The sequence below is a fragment of the Pleurotus ostreatus genome (genome assembly GCF_014466165.1).
Source record: "Pleurotus ostreatus strain PC9 chromosome Unknown scaffold_7, whole genome shotgun sequence".
Lineage (NCBI taxonomy): Eukaryota > Fungi > Basidiomycota > Agaricomycetes > Agaricales > Pleurotaceae > Pleurotus > Pleurotus ostreatus.
The window spans coordinates 509465-529832 of record NW_023503162.1 but is presented as its reverse complement, the minus strand read 5'-3'; the positions used below and the strand labels follow the sequence as shown (position 1 = coordinate 529832).

The 20368-nt window shown below is 52.4% G+C and overlaps 7 protein-coding genes and 1 non-coding gene across 8 annotated transcripts; 3 read left to right on the top strand and 5 right to left on the bottom strand.

Annotated features, from left to right (window-relative positions):
• Positions 1–188: 188 nt before the first annotated feature.
• Positions 189–1416, top strand: PC9H_009351 (uncharacterized protein; the record flags this gene model as incomplete). The annotated part of the gene is made up of 5 exons (XM_036778855.1): positions 189–323; positions 372–573; positions 637–820; positions 872–1181; positions 1249–1416. 5 exons carry the CDS (start codon positions 189–191, stop codon positions 1414–1416), a joined length of 999 nt encoding a protein of 332 aa, XP_036628244.1.
• A 1253-nt stretch (positions 1417–2669) lies between these two features.
• Positions 2670–5490, top strand: PC9H_009350 (uncharacterized protein; the record flags this gene model as incomplete). The annotated part of the gene is made up of 10 exons (XM_036778854.1): positions 2670–2927; positions 2976–3320; positions 3368–3546; positions 3597–3824; positions 3876–3960; positions 4019–4196; positions 4254–4936; positions 4992–5043; positions 5103–5193; positions 5259–5490. The coding sequence occupies 10 exons, from the start codon at positions 2670–2672 to the stop codon at positions 5488–5490; spliced, it is 2331 nt and encodes a 776-aa protein (XP_036628243.1).
• Positions 5491–6101: 611 nt separating this feature from the next.
• Positions 6102–7172, bottom strand: PC9H_009349 (uncharacterized protein; the record flags this gene model as incomplete). Its single annotated transcript, XM_036778853.1, has 1 exon — positions 6102–7172. One exon carries the CDS (start codon positions 7170–7172, stop codon positions 6102–6104), a length of 1071 nt encoding a protein of 356 aa, XP_036628242.1.
• Positions 7173–7764: 592 nt separating this feature from the next.
• PC9H_009348 (uncharacterized protein) lies at positions 7765–9700 on the bottom strand (the record flags this gene model as incomplete). The annotated part of the gene is made up of 2 exons (XM_036778852.1): positions 7765–9552; positions 9605–9700. The coding sequence occupies 2 exons, from the start codon at positions 9698–9700 to the stop codon at positions 7765–7767; spliced, it is 1884 nt and encodes a 627-aa protein (XP_036628241.1).
• Positions 9701–10600: 900 nt separating this feature from the next.
• Positions 10601–12050, bottom strand: PC9H_009347 (uncharacterized protein; the record flags this gene model as incomplete). Its single annotated transcript, XM_036778851.1, has 3 exons — positions 10601–11286; positions 11595–11781; positions 11835–12050. 3 exons carry the CDS (start codon positions 12048–12050, stop codon positions 10601–10603), a joined length of 1089 nt encoding a protein of 362 aa, XP_036628240.1.
• Positions 12051–12257: 207 nt separating this feature from the next.
• On the bottom strand, positions 12258–15700 carry PC9H_009346 (uncharacterized protein; the record flags this gene model as incomplete). Its single annotated transcript, XM_036778850.1, has 12 exons — positions 12258–12460; positions 12535–12573; positions 12638–12699; positions 12764–12841; positions 12904–12970; positions 13023–13137; positions 13254–13410; positions 13506–13637; positions 13725–13858; positions 13929–14017; positions 14204–14284; positions 14347–15700. 12 exons carry the CDS (start codon positions 15698–15700, stop codon positions 12258–12260), a joined length of 2511 nt encoding a protein of 836 aa, XP_036628239.1.
• Positions 15701–16240: 540 nt separating this feature from the next.
• PC9H_009345 lies at positions 16241–16350 on the bottom strand. Its single transcript has one exon. It is a non-coding gene; the product is annotated as a tRNA-Leu (tRNA).
• Positions 16351–16470: 120 nt separating this feature from the next.
• On the top strand, positions 16471–20231 carry ORC1 (Origin recognition complex, subunit 1; the record flags this gene model as incomplete). The annotated part of the gene is made up of 8 exons (XM_036778849.1): positions 16471–16998; positions 17061–18207; positions 18273–18355; positions 18451–18650; positions 19065–19234; positions 19306–19528; positions 19620–19887; positions 19959–20231. 8 exons carry the CDS (start codon positions 16471–16473, stop codon positions 20229–20231), a joined length of 2892 nt encoding a protein of 963 aa, XP_036628238.1.
• Between the last annotated feature and the right edge of the window lie 137 nt (positions 20232–20368).

Here is a 20368-nt window from a genome sequence, read left to right as displayed (position 1 = left end):
ACTGAACATCCACACTTTGAGTACAGCTCCTCTGCTTGGGGCGCTCCTCGCTGCCAACAAGAGCTCCGTCCACCACACAGCAGTGATTCTGTGTTATAGCGAGAAATCTAATGTTAGTCACGTGCGTATGCGTCAAGAACACCTTCACGGTGATCTTCGTACATACTCTCTCTCTCTTTTCACTCAAGATGGTCCAGAGCAACAAATTCTCAGCTTGGATTGAAATAGAGGGGGTTCCGACTAAAGAATACAATGTAGAGATCGCAGAACACGAAGGTGGAGTCCCGGTCGTTACGTGTTGGATTGCATCGGAGGAGGCAAAGGTGAGTGCGCCGGGTAACGGTTGGGAACCTCACTAAACTTCTTTGAAGACGTTCAGTGTACATTTTAAGGATGTATCCTGCTCTGCTGACACATGGTGGAGGCTGAGCGCAGATGGTTTGCCGATACCAGGACCAATTCTAGGGCCAAAACGCAAGGGACGTCCGTCTGAAGTGACCGGTACGATCAAGGATGTACCCGTATCTTCAACAGAGACGAGTCCTCTCGTGTTCTCGAAGATCACCACGACTGGTGAGTAAAATATACGGACTTTCGACTTGGAAACTTTCTTCATTGATGGCATTCAACCCTTAGACGATGACGCATATATGCACTCTGCGATCGACCCTAAATTTGGGGAAATCACGCTATCTGCGTGGTCTACTCGACTGGGGAGATACCTCAAGGGGGAATCTAGGACGGAGACAACTTCTGCTGCTCCGCGTTTGGGAGGACCAGTCCATGAAACGTCTAAGAAAATAGGAGGCCATTGCGTTAGGTCAGCTTTCAAAATTCTTCATCAGCATTATCTGAGCGGACGTGTCAGTAGCTTCGGAAAGCCTGTCCAGGTTAAACGGACACCGGGCATCAAAAATAGCAGGCCCGCGACACACTATTTGGAGCGTGTCGAGCGTTTGGTCTCTTTCAGTTTCAAATACCGCCCTCTCGGTACGACTTTGGCTTTGTTGCCCTTTTACTTTACATCCATTCGCGGCAAAGCATTATTACAGGCAAACGGCATTGCTCCCCCTCCGCCCACCGTTGAACCTGCCTCAATGATCTCCAGACGCAGCCCCGAATCCGGGGGTCAGAGTACCAACGCCCATCCTGTTGACACAGAAGAAGTAGATCTCTTAAGAGTCAGTCGCTTTCTGGTTCAACTCTGAAACAATAGCCATCCATCACGTCTCACACATCTGCTATTAGCAACAACTTCAACTCATTCAGAAGCGGTTGGACGAGATCGACAAACCTCGAGGTGTGAAACGAGAACCCGATACGGCCGACCATAAAGCCAATAAAAGGAGGAAACGCGTGAAGACGGAGGGTCAAGTTCCGATTTTCATACCTGGCGAAGTCATCGACCTTACTTGAAGGCGAATTTCCGTATCATACAGCATTATTTTCCGTCTAATGCTGATAGTTATAGTTTCGTGCTTTCCTTGCAATACGTCTGCGCGTGACAGTTTGTGTATACTAAATGATGACAAGTATTTGAACCGGCCGGCCCATATCAATGTTGGTGAAATTTCATTGTGTGTTTGGAACACTATATCTATAGGGAAACGAAATGCCTCTGACTTTGTCCGGTCACAGCATGGATCTACTTCATGAAGGGTCAAAGTAGAGCGGTGGATATTGTGTCCAAGCTGCCTGCTGCCCGCTTGGTGTATCGATTCTTTTATTAGGATCATACATGACACAATCCAACTGTACCAAAGTACTTTTACACCCAAACGGGATCGCGAACCCTTCTCCACGGGCCCCAGCGAGCCCCCGCCCCGAGGAAAGCAATCCCATGGCCGTAGAAGAACTAAAAGAGTCAAGAGCCAGTCACTTCCCCGTAGCACCCCGTGGACCAAAGTTGTTATCTGGCTAGTATTCCGCAGCGTCAGATGCAAACCATGCAAGAACGCCGATTAGAGAAGCCTCGCGGCACTATTGGGAGAATACAGAATCTGTGTATAGTCGCGTGAGCCCCTGCAACCCCTGTACGGTCTGGATTGTCAGAACGCCTGATATCGCGGAGCGAAGGGCACGGAAGCGTGCAAAGGACTGTAAAGGATGAACCAAAATCTACGACCCGACCTAACGTCTGAACAAGAGGAACTCGTACAAATCCAATTGTAGATGTTTTATCTGTAGAACGTACTCGCTATGGACCTTCAAGTTACGAACAGGGTTCGAGATCTTCCATGCCCCACACTCGAGTTCCTTCATGTCGACAGCTTAGACTTGCCCGTCCTTCCCCCTCGTCGTAATTTGCAAAAAGTACTGGATACATACGAGGATTGACTTCACCTCCATGTGCACTTCTAAGTCATATTCAAGTTTTCGTTATTTCAGTTATTTCAGTTGGGAGAATTTCTTTGGGGCTTTATTAAACATCCGAGATCTCTGTTTATACCACTGGGGTGCTCTGACGATGAGCGACGCTTTACATATCCCGTACTTGGCTGTAAACCAAAAAGATAATGAATCGGACATTTTAGACCACGAGCGCCATCCGTCGAAATCACATGCCCCGCCCCCACATGCACCATCCCACTAGTACTGTGCTTGTATTCCTCTCACCTCTGCCATCACGTCTTGGAACGAGCAGGGGCTGACATATGGTGTAGACTGCCATGAATCTCTTCTCGAAACCACTCAAGCCATCAATACCTCTATCAAGAAGCTCAGCGTTCACATTACTGGCCGCTTTTCTCGTTCTGAGGTCCCGAGTTTTTACGATACCAAAGGATGCTCTCGCGAGACTCAAGAAAGTAGCAGGAGTAAACCAGAATGCAGCCCAAGAGCTAGCGGAAGCCCTTCAGCAAGTGTACACCAAGGAGGCGGACGGCTCAAAGACCTTGCTTGTACCGTATCGAAACACAGTGTCCAAAGTACGTTCGTCGTCTTCATGTCAGACCTGTACTCAGCTTCCCCCCAAGGTCAACATCCAGCCGACACCGACAGAGAAATTCGAGTCCGATGCTCCGTACTTTCCTGAGATCCCCCCTGTTTCGCAAACCAAACCAAATGTCGACTCCAATTTCCTACGGCAGCTGCGAGCCATACTATTCCGAATAGCCTTCCCGAAATTCCGGTCGAAAGAGACGTTCATCGTCGCGCTGCATTCGTTCTTCCTGATTCTCCGAACTGTGCTTAGCGTTGGCGTGGCCAGGTTGGACGGAATCATCGTCCGTGATTTGGTTCGCGCGGACGGCAAAGGTTTTTTAAAGGGATTGGGTTTATGGTTCCTACTCGCGATTCCGAGTACATACACCAATTCTATGGTGAGTCCTACATTACGAAGAAACACAGTTTCTGACTACGGTGTCAGATTCGGCATCTTCAAGCCAAGTTATCACTAAATCTACGGACGCGTTTATCGAGATACATCAACGATTTATACCTTTCTTCGGCGCCCAACCTCCGTTACTACCGCTCTGACTTGGATGGCATCGACCAATACGTCACCGCCGACGTCGACGCGTGGGCAGACGCTCTGGCAGGCCTCTAGTGCGCATTCTTCATCCATCTAGACTCGTAGGTATTAACGCTCCTTATAGCGGGAACATCCTGAAACCCTCCCTCGATATCCTCCTCTTCACCTCACAGCTATCACGTACACTGGGTATACGCGGTACATTACTGTTGTTCGGAAACTACTATGCGACGGTCTCTATTCTACGGGCGGTGACTCCTGCGTTTGGGAGGCTAGCAGCTGTTGAGGCACGCCTTGAAGGTGAGTACCGCGCTGGGATGGGACGGATAGGTCGGGAAAGCGAAGAAATAGCGTGAGTTTGTTGTTCCATGTTCCAGCTAATATTATTGACCTATGCGCCCAGGTTCTATGACGGCGGTGCCCGCGAGAAGGATATACTCAGCCGGGCCTATCTACGGTTGATCAAGCACGTCAACTCCATCTATAAGGTATGATATACGCCGTTTCGTTGGAGACAGAGTCTCGGTCTCACCAGTTCCCGAACAGATTCGAATAGCCTATGAATGGACAGAAGACTATGTTATCAAATATATGTGGTCTGCTGCTGGGTATGGACTCATAGCTGTACCGTTGCTGTTCACACGCACGAAGCGCTCGCTGGGTGTCCAGACCGGCGCAGCTGCTGGAGAGAAACCTGACGATGCTGTTGCAGGTAGAACGGAAAGTAAGACCTCCATTCGTGCGGAATGCCAGTGACCACAAACTTACAATCTATGGCTAGCTTACATCTCGAATCGACGCCTACTCCTCTCGTTGGCCGATGCTGGCGGCAGGCTCATGTACGCCTACAAGGATCTGCTCGAACTTGCCGGTCTGACAACTCGGCTATACACTCTGCTGTCGAACTTGCATAATCTTCAGCCCCTTCCACCGAGTTCTACGGACAGCGAAGACGTGGTAGAACTAGACCACGTTCACATCGGTATCCCACGCCCGAGGGGAAATAATCAGGATATCAACATCGATGGTGATGGCGCCCTTGGCTTGGATTTGCAGTCCTCGAATGAAACGCCGGCGTTAGTCAAGGATCTCTCATTGGTCTTGAAAGAAGGCGAGCATCTTATGATCACTGGCAGCAACGGCGTCGGTAAATCCTCCGTCGCTCGCGTTCTGTCGGGTCTATGGCCGCCCCAAGGAGTCAACTCACAGGTCAATCGCCCGTCGGACAAAGGACGCAAAGGCTTGTTCGTCGTCCCACAGAGGGCTTACATGGTCGCGGGGAGCTTGCTGGATCAGATAATCTACCCGCATTCTTATGCCGAGTTTTTGGAATCAGGCAAGACGCTGGAGGATTTGATGAAGATCTTGGAGATGGTGTATCTGGCTTATTTACCGGAGAGAGAGGGTGGGTGGACGACGAGGAAGGAGTGGAGGGATGTGTTGAGTGGGGGCGAGAAACAACGGGTAGGCCACCCGATTTGCCCTGGCTACGGGACTCTGAAGCTGACTAACTGTGTAGATGGGTATGGCTAGGGTGTTCTATCATCGTCCCAAGTTTGCCATACTAGACGGTATGTATCCCCCTTCTCCCCATATACTCATACTCGAGCTGACAAGTTTTTTGTTTCAGAGTGCACAAGCGCCGTGTCCAGCGATGTTGAAGGCCGGATGTACGAACACGCAAAGTCGCTCGGTATCACCCTGATCACCATATCTCTCAGGTACATACCTGCCTCTTCCACCCCCATATCCTCAGGCCCATCTAACGCGACTTTCTCTCTTATAGACCTTCCCTGATGAAGTACCACACCAACTTGCTGACGCTGGCAGGCGACGGGTCTGGGCGTTGGTCACTCTCGCGCGTGGGGACGGCGGAGGAGCTCATGGGCATCGACCGTGAGGTTATCTCATTGGAGGCCAAACTGGCGGAGGTGGGCAATTGGGAAAGAAGGGTGAAGGAGCTTGACGGCTTGCTATCGGCGCAGGAACCTGCAGACGACGACACGGTCATCGTGTAATGGTGTAATGTGTATAATCTATCATGACATGTACTTAACATCTAATGGGGCTGCAGACGAGGAAACAACGTTGGGCAATCACATACCCCGATGGCTCCTAGAGATTTTCATGGGTGTATGAACACAATTCTCGTCAGTACCAGGGGGTTCTCGTCCCCGAGAATTACGAGCTTCTCCAAAAGCCGAGGGGATGGCGCACCAAGCCACCCGCGAGGCTTACTTGATGTTGAACGATGTAATCATAAAGTAGTCGGTAATGGATCAAATTAACTGAACGAAGAACGATCCCATTTCCCAAGGCAGAGCCTTTTGTTAGTGGGTGATAGTGGGTGCCCCGCCGATAGAATCGCGAAACCGCGAAAAGCACAGACAACCACGCGCCAACCGAACACGTCGCGCAGAAGACATTCTTTCAGGACGATGTTCTCTCATACATGAGTGTATGTACGGCCATTCGGTTGCGATGTTTGCGGCTTATCCTTCAGGCGAAAGGAGACCTCAGCCGCTACAAAAAAGAAAAAGCGTTTTGGACCAAAAAAGAGGTACATGGAAATACAACGTTATATGTGTACTTGGTACATCGACGTGACAAAATTGTTGCGGCGTTGGCTTCAAAGCTGTGGTGAAGTATCAACACGTCTAATAACAGAACTGGACGACGTTGCTACACTTATTGATCTAGATGACTGGTATAGGTCTCGGTCAGAGTGGTCGCAAGTGATCCGTCCTGTCCGCACTCCTTGAGCTCGTACTTGCTTGAACACAGGGATAAGCCGTCGAACTTCATCCCAATGCTTTGCGTTGAGTGAAGGGTCTAGCGCACAGTCATCGGGTAGAACACTACTTAAATAGACCGCGAGCGAGATTGGCGACAAAAGGGACGACCACCCGATAGCGAATCTCTTCAAGGTCGTAAATTCCGCCGATGCTGGAAGCGCTCGGCGGTGTTCATCGTCGTTTGCAGGAGGTGGCGGTATGTGTTCATCGGCGGCGTTTACGTACAGGCCCAGTGATACGAGGTTGGGGCAGAGGTCACGAAGCATCGAGAGCACCGACACGGCAAGCGGCGACGCTGTGGGGAAGTGGGGATCCGGATTCAAGACCAGAGTCGTAAGATTAGGCAACGCTCGGGCGATTGCGACGATGTTCTTTGTAACAAGTTGAAACGGCATTATATGGCGGAAAGAAACCAACTGAAGGGCTGTGAATTGCGTTATTGATGACAATTCGCGAAAGGTTATGGCATCGTCTTCTCTCGCGTCTCCTCGTGGTCCAGTGGCGAAAAGGGTGATAGTTTCTAGGTTCGGACAGTATTTTGATAACGCAGATAAAATTACTTTGTATTCGTGCGGTTCTACGATACTATCGGGAGATTGAGCCTCGAAGCGGGTGAGTGTGTTGAAATGGCTGCCTTGTGAAATGAACTTCGCTGCGCGGGGGAATGGAAGAACGACGGAAAGAATGCTGATCGCCGGAAACCCACCGGAAGGGAGAGACAGCGAGTACAACTGGTCATAATCAAAGAGCTCGATGTTGGCTCCCTCGTCGGCCAAGGTTGATGTAGATAATTCATGCAGGCTACTACAAGATGCCACAGCGTCGACCATGGCAGGGGTGAACCAGGGTATCGGGAGTGTCAATGATCGTAGCAATGTTAGCCCCGGCAGGGCTTCAGCGAGCATAGTCTTGGCGAGCGTTCCCTCGTGGCCATGCAATATCTGAAGATCTGACTGCCAAAATCAAAATTGGTTTACTATATTCTCGCCAATGCGCGGTATAGGATCCCCCAACTCCTGCGGTTGGATGGTGAACGGTGGTCATGATCACATTTTCTCGCACCATCAAAGTTACTTTCTTACTGCATCCCATCTAGTAACACCGATCCTGCTGGTACCGCCTAAAGTGTGAGGCCAGTGGTGCCTCACTTGCAGCCAGAAGAAACCCCAAGCCTCAAGCAGGCTTTATGGCGAAGGACAATCTTGAATGTACGTGGTTACTGATACTTCGTTCGGTGGTTTGTTTTGCACCCCCGTCTCTGCCCATCTTTGCATCAACAAAACAACCCTCGAGTTAACAATGCACATAGTAGATAAGGCGCCCTTCATATGCGACATATGTCCCGGGAGAGCGTTCAGGGCGAATATAAGTGTAAGCTTCATACACTGTGTACTTGAATGTTATACCAAAGGATGAAACGACTCCACTCCGCACCCATAGATAACAGCGAGATCGTCCGAATATTTCGTCAAAAGTCTGTGATGGGTCCAAGTCTAACTAGGCGTCATATCGAGCGGCATAAATAAACTGACTGTCCTTTGCGTCGTCCAGCTTGACAGGGTGGTAGTTTGAAGCCATACGCATCGGGCCTTTGCGAGCCCTCCCACTCCTGGATACGAAGACGTAGAAACCTAGTCCGCTCATGACCAGCATCAAAGCTAGGTTACCAGCAAGCAACCCAATTATGACTGGGCCATACTTGTTCAGAAGTATCGACGTGTCAGAAGGATTGGCCCCAGCTCGGCTACCGTCTGCAGCGAGAACACGGCCAACAGTCGCATCACCGGGGATGCAAGCAGCAGATGGCGGTGTTTTCCCCTTCGACGCGGGATCCGTAGCAGAAGATTTATCCTTCGTGGTAGGGCCCTTTGGAGCTTGATCCCCGGCCATGTTCGAATTCGAGCTCCCCTTCGATGTTGGTCCTTTCGCTGCCGAATCGGTTTCGGACTTGGCTTTCGACGAAGGTGGCCTCGATGGTTCGTCCTCCACCACGGGGTCAGATTTGCCCTTGGATGCAGGTACGCGGTGCGAGTCGGAAGTGTTAGTCTTCGCCTTCGAGGCAGAATTAGCTTGTTCCGGGTCGTTGCCCTTTGATACTGGCGTCTTAGAGTCAGATTTCTCCTTGTTGGCGGGTTCTACCGGCCGAGGTTTCGTGACGGGATTGTTCGAGTCATCATCAGAGTCGGCCGTTGAAGGGGAGGGATGATTCGAGGCAAAGTTCTTCGCATTGGCTGCATCCTTGTTTGGGGATGAGGAAGGGGAGGATGGTGCAGACGAGCCAGGCTGTTTAACACCCGAATTTGACTCTGGCTGGCTCTTGCTCTTGGACGCTTCCATAGCTTCCTTGGCCTGCTGAGTAAAGGTCTTCGGTTTCCCAGCATTTGCCAGTTCTTTCGCTTTTTCCGACACACTATTCGCTTTCTCCTTACTCTTCCCGGCGGCTTCTACCTCCTTTGCCTTTTGCGAAATATCCCCTCCAGAACTGTTGGGTTTGTTATTCACGGCGACGCGAACAGGAGCATCCGCGTTCCCACTCCCCTTGCCGGACGATTCGAATGGTGCGACAGGTTTGTCTGCAGCGGGTTTCGTAGCCGACCCGCCACCGCTGCTCTTGTTGCTACTTGCTACTTGAGTCCAACCGCTCTGACCGACCTTTGAAGACGAGTTAGGAGACACAGGTTTGTCCATCGTTGGTTTGGTGGAGCCGCCCGGGTTGGGCTTGTTACTTGACGCTACCTGAATGGGGCCACCGGTAGCCCCCTCTTTCGTTGCGGACGATATGGGCTTATCGGCTGCTGGCTTGCCCCCGGTACTCTTGCTGCTAGTCGCAGCCGTCACAGAGCCGGGGGTATCGGATTTCGAAGCAGACGACGCAGGCGAAACAGGTTTATCTGTAGAAGGCTTTGCCAGGGCGCTGTCGTAGCCATCCTTCACTGACGATATCAAGCCGGGAGAAACAGGCCTGTCTGAACCAGGTTTTGCAACAGCATTGCCTGGGGCTCCCGTTTTGCTGCTCGAAGCGACCCGCACAGGCCCAGAAGCTGGTGATCCCTCCTTCGTAGAGGCGGACGCAGCATAGACGGGGTTTTTCGCGGGAGACTTGATAAATCCATCGGACCCGCCTTGCGATGTGGCCTTCTTAACACCATCCACGACTCCCTTCATAGTCGAGCCCAAAGGCTTATCTTGCGATGTGGTCTGACCAACAGCGCTCATGGGACCTTTCAACGTCGGGCCCAACGCACCCGGCGTAGCTTGAGGGGCACGTTCTTGTAGAGTTGGCGACTTCCACGATGCTCAGTTGAGGTGCGATCTATTCGGAGAAGGAACTACTCACACGAGCATCAATGTCAGGAATGGGAACCAAGCGAATTGCAGAAGAATGGTTGACAAACAGAACTATGAAGGTGCTGAACAGTGCGACAAGCTTCATCGAAGAGGTGCAGAATGCGCGAAGGTGAGAGGGGGGAGATGAAAGAGGTGAGACAAGGTATATTGACTCGAGCCACCGTCGTCGAGCCTGACGTTGAGACGGCACGGGTTGTATGGGCTGTGCAGCAATTGAATGCCGTCGAGGACTGTATTAGTAGCCAACACAATACGCGTGCCACATATCCAGAAGGTCCATAGCAGAATATCGATTCCCGATACTACCAATTGTGAGTGTTCACTCATAGTTTAGGCTGTGTATAGATCATGTCGATACAAACAAGAGTACTCGCTCATGGCCCGTAAACTGAGAAGAAGTTGTACGACCCCGAGTGGGGGAAATTGCTTGGCATTAACTGTTAATCCATTTGCGGTCATGTGCGGCATAGCCCAGAATTCAGTGACGCTGTTACGGAGTGCCTGGTTTGGCTGCTTACTGTAACATGGGCCACATACTAAAATTGATGGAGCGAATGAGGCCGGTACTGATTACTGAGTGTTGACTTGAATCGGAATTATACTTTGGCTCTGGTCTTCGGCCTCTGCATCGTGACATTAGCCGGTCCATGCTCTGAGTACGTACGCGCATGGCAGCTTCCCGTTGGGCGTACTATTAGTGGTTACCTAAGAAAGATAGCATGTCACTTGAAGGTCTTCCGGCGAAGGATTGGGAAAAGAAAGTTCTGAAGACAATACGAGAGCAGGATTAAGCGCCTGAGCTCCCTGAATAGGGCTCCTGAAGTCTCCTGAGCGGCTCCATGAAGTGTCTTATCTTCCGGTATTTGAAGAAGTTGTACATTTTGCTTGGTTAGTCGGCCGAGTTTGTCCATGAGGACAAGGCTAATTGCATATGACGTGGAGCGGGAGAGGGTAGGATGAAGTGACACGGGGGAGTGATAGACATTCAAAGTGCTTGCGCGCATGAGGCAGCTGCAGGCATCATGTTGATATGAGCAGTACCAATATAAATAAAAAATAAAAATGAAGCGAGGTCGATGGTGACCATCGATAAACCGGTCAGGGTCAACGAGAGAGAGCATCGCGGCCGCGACGCAATAGACCAGTTCGCATCCCTTGGGCTCGCACTTGCTTGAACATAGGAATAAGCCGTTGGGCCAGGCTCTTCGGGCCTCAACTCTCCGTAACTGCCAAAAATCAGCACACAACCAGGCGGAAGGATGTTACTTAGATAAACGGCGAGCGGCACTGGAGATGCGAGGGACGAAAACCAGACAGTGAGCTTCCTAAGGCTCGCGAATCCCACCTTTTCTGGGACCGCTTGCTGAAGTTCTTCGTCAATTGATGGAGGTGGCGGTATGTGCTCATTTGCGGCGTTCAAGTACAGCCCCAAAGATATGAGGCAGAGGTCGCAAGGAGGCGAAAGAACCGAAACAACAAGTGTTGACGCAGCGGCAACATCGAGGGCTGGGTTTAAGGATAGATCCGAAAGATTAGGCAACGCTCGGGCGATCGCGATGATATCGTCAGCGACAAGTTGAAGCGGCATAGTATGACGGATACCATCAGATTGAAGAGCAGTTAGTCGGGTTATTGTTGACAACTCGCGATAGGTTATGGCGTGGTGTTCTGCTACGTTTTCTCGTGGTTCAGCGGTGCTGAGGGTGATACTCTCGACCCGAACAGAAAGTTGATAACGCAGATAAAATCACTCCGTATTCATCCGGTTCTACAATACTATAGGGAGATTGAGCCTCGAAGCAGGTGAGGGCATCGAAGTGGTGGCCTTGGGAGATGAACATTGCGGCACGGTGGAATGGAAGGGTGATAGAAAGGAAGCGCAGCACTGGAAACCCATCGTGGCGAAGGGACAGTGAATACAACTGGCCATACTCTGTCTCCGTCCAAGGTGGCTGTAGATAATCCATCTAGGCTAGCACAGGATGCAGCAGCGTCGACCACGGCAGGGGTGAACCAGCAGATCGGGAGAGTCAAGGATTCTAGTGATGATAGCCTGGGCAGTGCTTCGGCGAGCATAGTTATAGCATGTGAGTCGTCGCCTTCATAAAAATTAGCGTAATAGTTGAACCGAGCCCAATCTTTGCTTGTCAGTGCACGGGTAAATGCCTAGATCTCAGTTTATCAACGAATGTAGTACGGAAGGAAAACAGTATACTTACAATTACTCCATTACTCGGGGTCAGAGGCGCCAGCAGTCGGAAAAGCACGCCCAGGTCGTCCAATCTCTTCCAGATGAGATTGAGGACGAGATTGCACCAAAACCTGCTCACGCGTGCAGATCGAACTTGTTCACCGCGCCATGAGCCTTCAAATATCTGGCTCAGAATTTCCGGTACCATGGCTAATCGTTGGTCTGCTGTTTGATTCGGGAACATCGTGGTGAACGCGTTAAGGACCAAAAAATTACAAGCCGTACCCACGTGACAGGATCTGCGGTTCCCAAGATGCTTCGATATCTCGAAAGTACTACGATTTACAGCATTACACGGATGCATCAAGTAAATGGGGTATGTAATGTCGTTTATAATCTATGTCGATGGCACGAACACATCACAGCAATACAACAATATTAGCAGACTCTATCAGCTTACGAATCTAAACAGAACACTTGAATTTCCTTTTGCTTCCTCTAACAACTCTTCTCGCTCTCGCTCTTCTGGCGTGAGCTCAGCGTACCGATTCGCGTGCCTCCGGTTCAGGTACTGGTAGTAGTATTTCTGGACGAGCCACATGCAGAGGGCCGTCGTGGCGAATGCCACGTTGATGGAGTTGCCTCTGCGGAAGTCTGACGAATAGGATCGAGATTCGAGAGTGATCAGTAGCCGTGATGTGGGTTGATGGGAAATGTCATAAACGTACCAGGTGCATCGTCCGCACGATATATTTGCGAGCCCCAAGCTATTGGTGGGCACGATGTAAATCAGTTCGTATTTCATAGTGGACGGAGAAGTTGCCTGCTCACTTCCATGGATAGCGGAGAATCCACTCATTGCGCCAGTCGCTATGACCCTCTTTCCTATGCTCCTGCATACGGAGGAGGCGTAAGTATGGTCGCGCACGCGCACACATAGTGCTAAAGGGGACGAACCCAGCATTCTCGGCCATCCAAGCCACGTTGAGGGGGTGGACCGCTGGATAGGACGCGACGATGACGGCAGCAAAGTATCTATCGGGTTGGGGTAATTCAACCAGATGAATGGTGCGCGAGGAGAAGAGCGGGGCACGTACTTGACGATCCTTGGCGTTCCGGAAGGCAGGAACAGCAGAAGAAACCACCCGACGAGTTGCCAGCCGGCTATTCCCCAGATGAATAAATGACTTGGTATGCAAAGGAGGAACGGACGTACTTCCTATAGCACCGTGAAACCCACGTTCTCTCACACGATCGGAATGCCGTATCAAAAGGATGGTGGAAATAGCTTGAAGGAAATGAGGGGGAGCAGTAAGTGCATTAGCAGCGAACTACAAGATCTGGCATCAGTTCGGTGTCTTCTGATCTGAGTTAACAGAGGCGACGTACGACGTTGAAGTGGAAATTCTTGATAGTCAGCGGAAAGTCTGTCAAAAAATAATAAGACGACGTTTGACAAAGGAAATTGCAACGATGGTGAAGGAGGTAACGTACATGTATGCAAAGGCGTCATCGGCGTCAAGCCAATCGTCGTGTTCAGAACATGGATCCATATTTTGGGGTCCGAGAACGTGTCTCGCGCATCGGCCCACGTTACAGGTTTGCTATTAACGCGCAAAAAGGCACAAGTCAGTACCAAATCACATAAATGGAAGGTGATAGAGCAGGAATGAAGACAACGGACGAATCCCAAACTCACTCCAACCTCCGTTTCGCAATATCATCCCTCACGACCCGCGTCACGCTGACCTGCACCTGCCGATCCGTGAACCACGGTTTCTTCCCGCGTATCCCTCCGGTAGTATGCGCGGCGTGGCGGGGAAGATAAAACCTGTTATCATTATAATTTGGTTAGCTTATAGGGGGTGCGGAACAGTGTACGATGCGAGGATGTGGACGTGGACATGGGTGGACACACCAAGTGAATATCGCCAGGACGATCGTAATAACGCCGTCCGTCAGAAACAACCACCGCCAACCCTCCATCTTGAAGATCCCGCGCAGGTGCAGGAGCCCGCTGGCCGAGAGCCCGCTCACGGCGCTGCCTATCATCTGGAGACGTTAGTTCTTGGAACGTAGAAGTGGAAGGAGAGGGGGAAGAGATAAAAGGATGCATGCATACCTGCGCGCTCCACAGGTACGCCAACCGGGTCGCGAACTCGTTGCCCTTGTAGAACCGCCCGAAGTAAACGAGTATCGACGGTATGACGCCTGCTTCTGTTATCGCTATCCCTGGACAGTAGGTACGTGCATTAAGCGATATTTTCAGGTGGGGCATATGAGAGAAGGGGACGTACATGATCGCACTGACCACCGCAAACCATACGAGCATAGAATAGAGGAGGCACGAAGAAAGTGAGCACTAGATAAAGGAAAACGATGGGAGACGGGGCGTACCGGCGAGGTAATCCCTCCTGTTCCGTATGAACGCGTGTGCAACAGTGATCATGCCCCACGCGAACATCAATATCGGAATGACTACAAGCAAATTGAGTTCGGTCAACAAACACTCTCATCGAGACCTCCAAAAAGCTACTCACATCGCGCTGGGCCGACAATCTTCGCCGCCACCGCACCCACCAAACAAAACACAAAGAACAGCGTCGAGTGCACCGCCGCGCCCACATTCACCGTATCGATATCAAACCCCAGGTCTTGCGGCAAATTGTCCGAGATCGCATTCGAGTGATTCGTGCGGTCCATGCTGAGTACGAAGATGGAGATGAGGATCCAGGGGAGGAGCCGCGTGTCGAGGACGCGGATGACGGAGAGTTCCTCGGAGGAGTCGTAGATGATGTCGGGTGCGAAGTAGGGGTCGGAGCTGAATGACTGGGGAGGGGGCGGCGGCGGCGGTGGAGGGAGGAGGGGGTGCGTAGGGGGTGCGCCAGGGATAGAAGGACGTTCCTTAGAAGCATCTAAGGATGCGCGGCCAATGGGCGATTTCTTCCGCAGGGGGCTCACTTTCTTCAGCGCGCCATGTGCACCGCCATCGCCGTACGTCTCCTTCATCTCGGGGACATAGTCCTCCCCTGAGTCCGCCTCGCCCCTCTCGTCGCCGTCCTGAGGATGGAAGAGCGTCTCATCGGAGTTGAGGCCGCCCGAGCGCTGGCTGGCGGGTGACGTTAGGTGGGGGAGGACGTGGCGGGGCTGGTCGGGCGTGAAAGGGCGCGGCTGGACGGGGTAGCGCGAGGTAGGTGATATGTCCTCTGAGGTGATCGCCTCCCCAGGAATCACGTAGACCGAGGAGTGGGAGGAGCGGCTGTGGGTCGACGCTGATGCAGACGTTGCGAGCCCCCCGATGACGGGAACGGGGAGGTCGATGTGCGACCAGCGTTCCATTGACGGGTGGGGGTACGAGGGGCGGGGCATCGCGAGGACGGGAAGCGTCGTTGCGGCAGGTGACTGAACCTCTGCCACCCCGAAATCGTGGGCCTGGTCTTCCACTGGTGACGATTGCCTTGTGCTGTCGGGGGAGACGGAAGATGGGGAGAAATGGTCCCCTCGGATGACCACTGTGATGTTCTCGTCGGAATTGAACAAGGGTTCGCCGCGGTGGTGATGGTGGGGGAGGAACCACGAGTCAGCAGCGGGGAAAGGGATGCTTGGGGACCCGAACGCAGAGGCAGAGACAGATGCAGACGCGGACGAGGCTTGACTCGGGGAGGTCGGGGGGAAGGAGTAGAAGGTGTCGTCTGAGCTGGAGTGCCTCTGCGGGAGCGGACGCTGCGAGGCGTAGTTCTCCACGCCCAACGTGGTCGACGTCGAAGGCTGCTGCTGCGTGGGGCCCTTGACGGACTGAGGCTGAGGCCGAGCTTCGGTGCCGGTGCGTTGACAGGGTAGAGACTCGTCGAACGGAGGAGTATCATCATCCGTGCCGCCATCTCCACTCTTCATATTCCAGAATTATGGCGAATGAATGCAGGTGATGGGACAAAGCCTGGCATGAGAGAACCTTGGCAGAGGAAAGCCAACACGGCGAGTAGGGAAGGAGCATTCGTGCTGACAAGGCGCTCCACGGCAGTTGAGAAGGAAGCATGGCGGTTCTTAGTGCCATAGTGCGTTCATAGTTGATATCTACGGAAGAAAGATGACACTAGTTCACTGCGGATTCTATAGACAAATACGAATCCCCGGGTGAGCGCTGGAATTTGTGGATTCGTGAGGATGGAGTCGGAAGAGACAGCAAACAGGAAGTTACAGGATCCGTGCTGGCCAGCTGGACGCGTTGTCAACGGCGTTAACGGCCAGCAAGAGACTTACTGCTGTTCCTAAAATATAACTCGGCGGGCGATGCATGAAAGCACGGACTGTGCTAAGCACTAGCGCGAGTCTCTCATGATGACAGGTCGCAGGTTGCTGCCAGATAGTAATCTGATGTAACGCGGTCACGTCGTGACTACGTCTTCCTCCACGGACAGAGGGCAGCAAAAATAATGACAAGAGGGGGATTCGAACCCCCGCCATCTTTCGATGATGAGAAACCTGCTTATGCAGGCAAGCTAATCGCTTGAGTCACACGCCATAGACCGCTCGGCCATCTTGCCTTGTTTCCTAGTTGGAAAAGCCACTATCAGTCGGTGTGTCAGTTTCAGTCACAAACGCGTCCAGTCACACTCCACTACTCCGCGTGACTAACTCTTCGTCCCTTCATCATTTCCACCACCATGTCAATCCCCACAACGCCCCGCCGTTCGAAACGCTTCCAACCTCTGCTATCACCTTCGAAGCGCCAGGATATCCACACGCCGCCTCCTGTATCCTGGGCACGCGCTCCCATCCACGAGCGCCCGACTGTCGTTGAGACGGACTTGTTCGACGAGGAGCAAGCACGCATTGCAGAAGCTGATGATCCCACTGACTACAGCACATGCACGACACTCTACTACGATGAACTTATACGTTACTCAACGCCTCCCCAGCGCTCCAAGGCCAGATCCCGCGCCTCCAAGCAATCCAAATCAGAACCCGCAGAACGCTACAAAGTCGGCGACACGGTGCTCGTAACCACTGCAAGCCGCCACCCGAGCATCGCAGTCATCTCAGGGATGTGGGAAGTCAAGCCTTCGGACGGGATGGAGGAAAACGATGGTGGAGAGGAGGGCGATCCTGAAGACGCGTTCAAAATTCGGATACATTGGTACCTAAGACACTCTGACCTCCCAAAAATCCGGGCTGCCCGTGAACATTACGAGGTGCGTCATCAATATATTGCCTCCGTCGGTATCTTCCATTAAATATGCAACAAATCTGGCAGAACGAAGTCTACTACAGCGTAGCGTCTTCGGTACTCATCCGGCCTAGCTCTATCCAATCACACTGCCTTATATCCACCACTCCCCCCTCCAAAGAAACCACAAAGCTCTCGCGCTGGTCCATCCCCTCCACATCTACATCCTCCCGACGCACATCATCCAAGTCCAAGCCCAAGCCCAGTTCTAATGTAACGGACTCCTCACTTGGTGATGAGCACACCTACTACTGCCACCTCGCCGTGCACTCGCGGCGTGGTATCTTCTACGAGTTCTCATGGCCCGACCACCTTAGCTATGCGTTGTCTGCCATGGAAGGAGATCCAAGCGATGCGAGTGCGTGGGACTTGTCGCCTGTGGATATCGTGCGGTTAGAGAAGGGGGAGAAAGAGAAAGAGAAGACAAGTAAGCCGGCCACGAAAGCGAGGGGGAGGCCGAGGAAAGGCGGCAAAGTGGGGAGAGCGACGAGGAAAGTAAAAGAAGGAGACGAGGCACATGATGAAGAGGATAGGGAGGAAGAGGAGAGTCAGCCTAGTGGGGACGAGTATCAGGCGTCGGCAGCGAGCGACGGACAAGGTAGCGACCCGTTTGAGCTCCCTCAGCAGAACGAGGACACAGAGGACGAGGATTCACAGGAGGAAGAGGATGATGAAAGTGAGGACGAGTACGACGTCCCGCAAACGCCTACTCGCAAACGCAAGCGCGCCGCCCAAGCTACACCCCGCAAATCTCCACGAAAATCTAAATCCTTGCTCGTATCATCGTTCGCTACACCCCGCAAACCGCGCCGCGCCGCATTGGCGCAGCCGACACCACACTCGAAGGCTGCGCTCGCCAAACGCCGGAAAGTGGCTTATAAGCGGCGCAAACAGCTCGACGGCGAGGGCTCTGTCGGTGGTGAGGACGAGGACGATGGTGTTTTTAATGTTGGTGGTGTTGCGGGCGTTGGTGGGTCGTCTGGTCTATCGACCTACGCATTAGGCGTGGGCTCTGGAGACACAGACAACCTGCCGGACGACCCGTGGGTCCGGGCGATGTATATGTTGCATGTGGGCAGCCGCCCGGACGCGCTGCCGTGCAGGGAGAGGGAGTTCCAGAAGGTGCTGAGGAGCGTCAGTGAGCTGCTCGAGGAGGGGAGTGGGGGCTGTATCTGTGAGTACTTTTAGTCAGCACTTTTAAGGTGGGTTGTTTATTTAGATCGATGGTTTGGTTTGTAGATATTTCTGGTGTGCCGGGAACCGGGAAGACGGCGACTGTGCACGCTGTAGTGCGAGAGTTGAAGCGGCAGGCTGAGCAGAACGTATGTCCTTCTCTCCCCTTTATTCCCCTTCCTCTCTTACTGACTTTCATCCTCCCCGCCGCCCTCTTGTGAAAATATGATAAACCGTTCAACAGGAAACCAACCCCTTCACCTACGTCGAGATCAACGGACTGCGCCTCTCCGAGCCCGCGGCCGCGTACTCCCTCCTCTGGGAGGCCGTCTCGGGGCACGACGTCGAGGCGGAAGGCCACATGCGGATTTCTGCGAAGGAGAGCTTGAAGTGCTTGACGAAGCATTTTGCGGGCGGGGCACGAGGGCCCGGTCAGCATGCTTGGTGAGTATCTCCAATTTTGCTGTTTTCACCTCTACTTTTCACCTCCCCCGACATTTCTTCATTCTGAATGGTGTGTGGTGAAGAAGGGATTGCTGATTATATCTATTCTTTTTCCATGCTCTATTTATATCGACACTGATCTTATCAACGCTATTTATACCGACGACTGATCCAAATCGAAATGGATATCCGCGACATCTGGAATCTGCGCCCCTCTTCGGCTCGGTTATTTCGGTGCCTGATCTCGCCGCACTGCCTTTCGCTTAAACGTTCGATCTGGATTCCGCATCTGCCATCTACCTCCGCGTATACCTTCCTTAAACGCCTATCACACTGCACATCACCTCGCCCCGCCTTCCCTCACTTGGCCCATGCGACGTTCACCTCCATCCGTCCTACGGTTTGCGATCACAGCGTTGTCCTCATGGACGAACTCGACCAGCTAGTGACGACCAAACAAGACGTCGTGTATAACTTCTTCAACTGGCCCACGCTCGTCGGTAGCAAGCTTGTGGTGCTGGCCGTCGCGAACACGATGGATCTGCCCGAGAGGGTTATGAGCGGGCGCGTGAGGAGTCGGCTTGGTGCGTGGTTTTTCTCGGCCGTGGTATGAATATATTGGTTGCTGATTGTTGATTATTGTGTTTGGGTGTAGGTATGGTCCGGATAAACTTTACGCCCTACGATAAATTGCAGCTAAGTGAGATCGTTAATGCTCGACTCGCTGCTGCACAGCTCGCCTCCAATGATGGGGGCGACAAAGATGGCGATCAAACTAGGACTACTGTCGAAGTGATGAAACCTGACGCAATCAAGTACGCTGCCATGAAAGTGAGCAGTATCAGCGGTGATGCGAGGCGGGTTCTGGATATCTGCCGGTGAGTCTGCCTTTAGTTTTTATATATCTTTGATTGGGGGATCGTGGTGCTAACGGGTTTATGTCCTGGCTCGCTTTCCACCCTGTTGAAGACTTACCATAGAGCAAATTCATCAGGGGCACCAGTCTGCTCTCGCTTCCTCTGATGCTTTGCACCCCTCGGCGCCTATCCCTCCACCGAAACCCGTAACGGTCTCCGACGTGAAGCAGACGCTGCAGACGATCCTGATGCAGACTAATACTAACTACTCGATAACATCGTCCTTCATACGCGACTGCAGTCTGCATGAACGGATCATGCTCGCGGCCATTGTTAAGTGCGTGAAGAGAGAGGGCGTGGAGGAGATCAAATGGGGCGAGGTCGGTCGCCTTCCTTCCTCGTCTGTCTACATTACGCTCAATGACACCGTATCATTATCGTGTTATTCTAGATTCAACACCAGCATCTTGCCTACGCATCCATCCTCCCCGCGCACGACGAGCCGAAGAACAAGCCCTCGGCATACGACCTTACCCTGATCCTCGACTCCCTCGCCTCGTCGCACGCTCTGATTGTTGAGAATCCCTCCGGCGGTGCGAAAGGGAGGGGAGGGGGAAAGGTTGGCGAGGAGGAGAGGCGGGTGATGTTGAATCTAGAGCAGGTGGAAGTGCAGAGAGTGCTCGGTGACGTCGGCGGAGCAGTGTGGAAGACCGTGCTCGGGTGAAGTTGGTCATCTAGATGGTTAAGTCGATGTATGTTGTATGGTTTCTTGATATTTCGCCTTGCTTGTGGACACGTAGACGCTTTGTATTTTTCGGACATTGAACTCGAACTTGTAGATTAGGTTTTTTGTTATTCTAT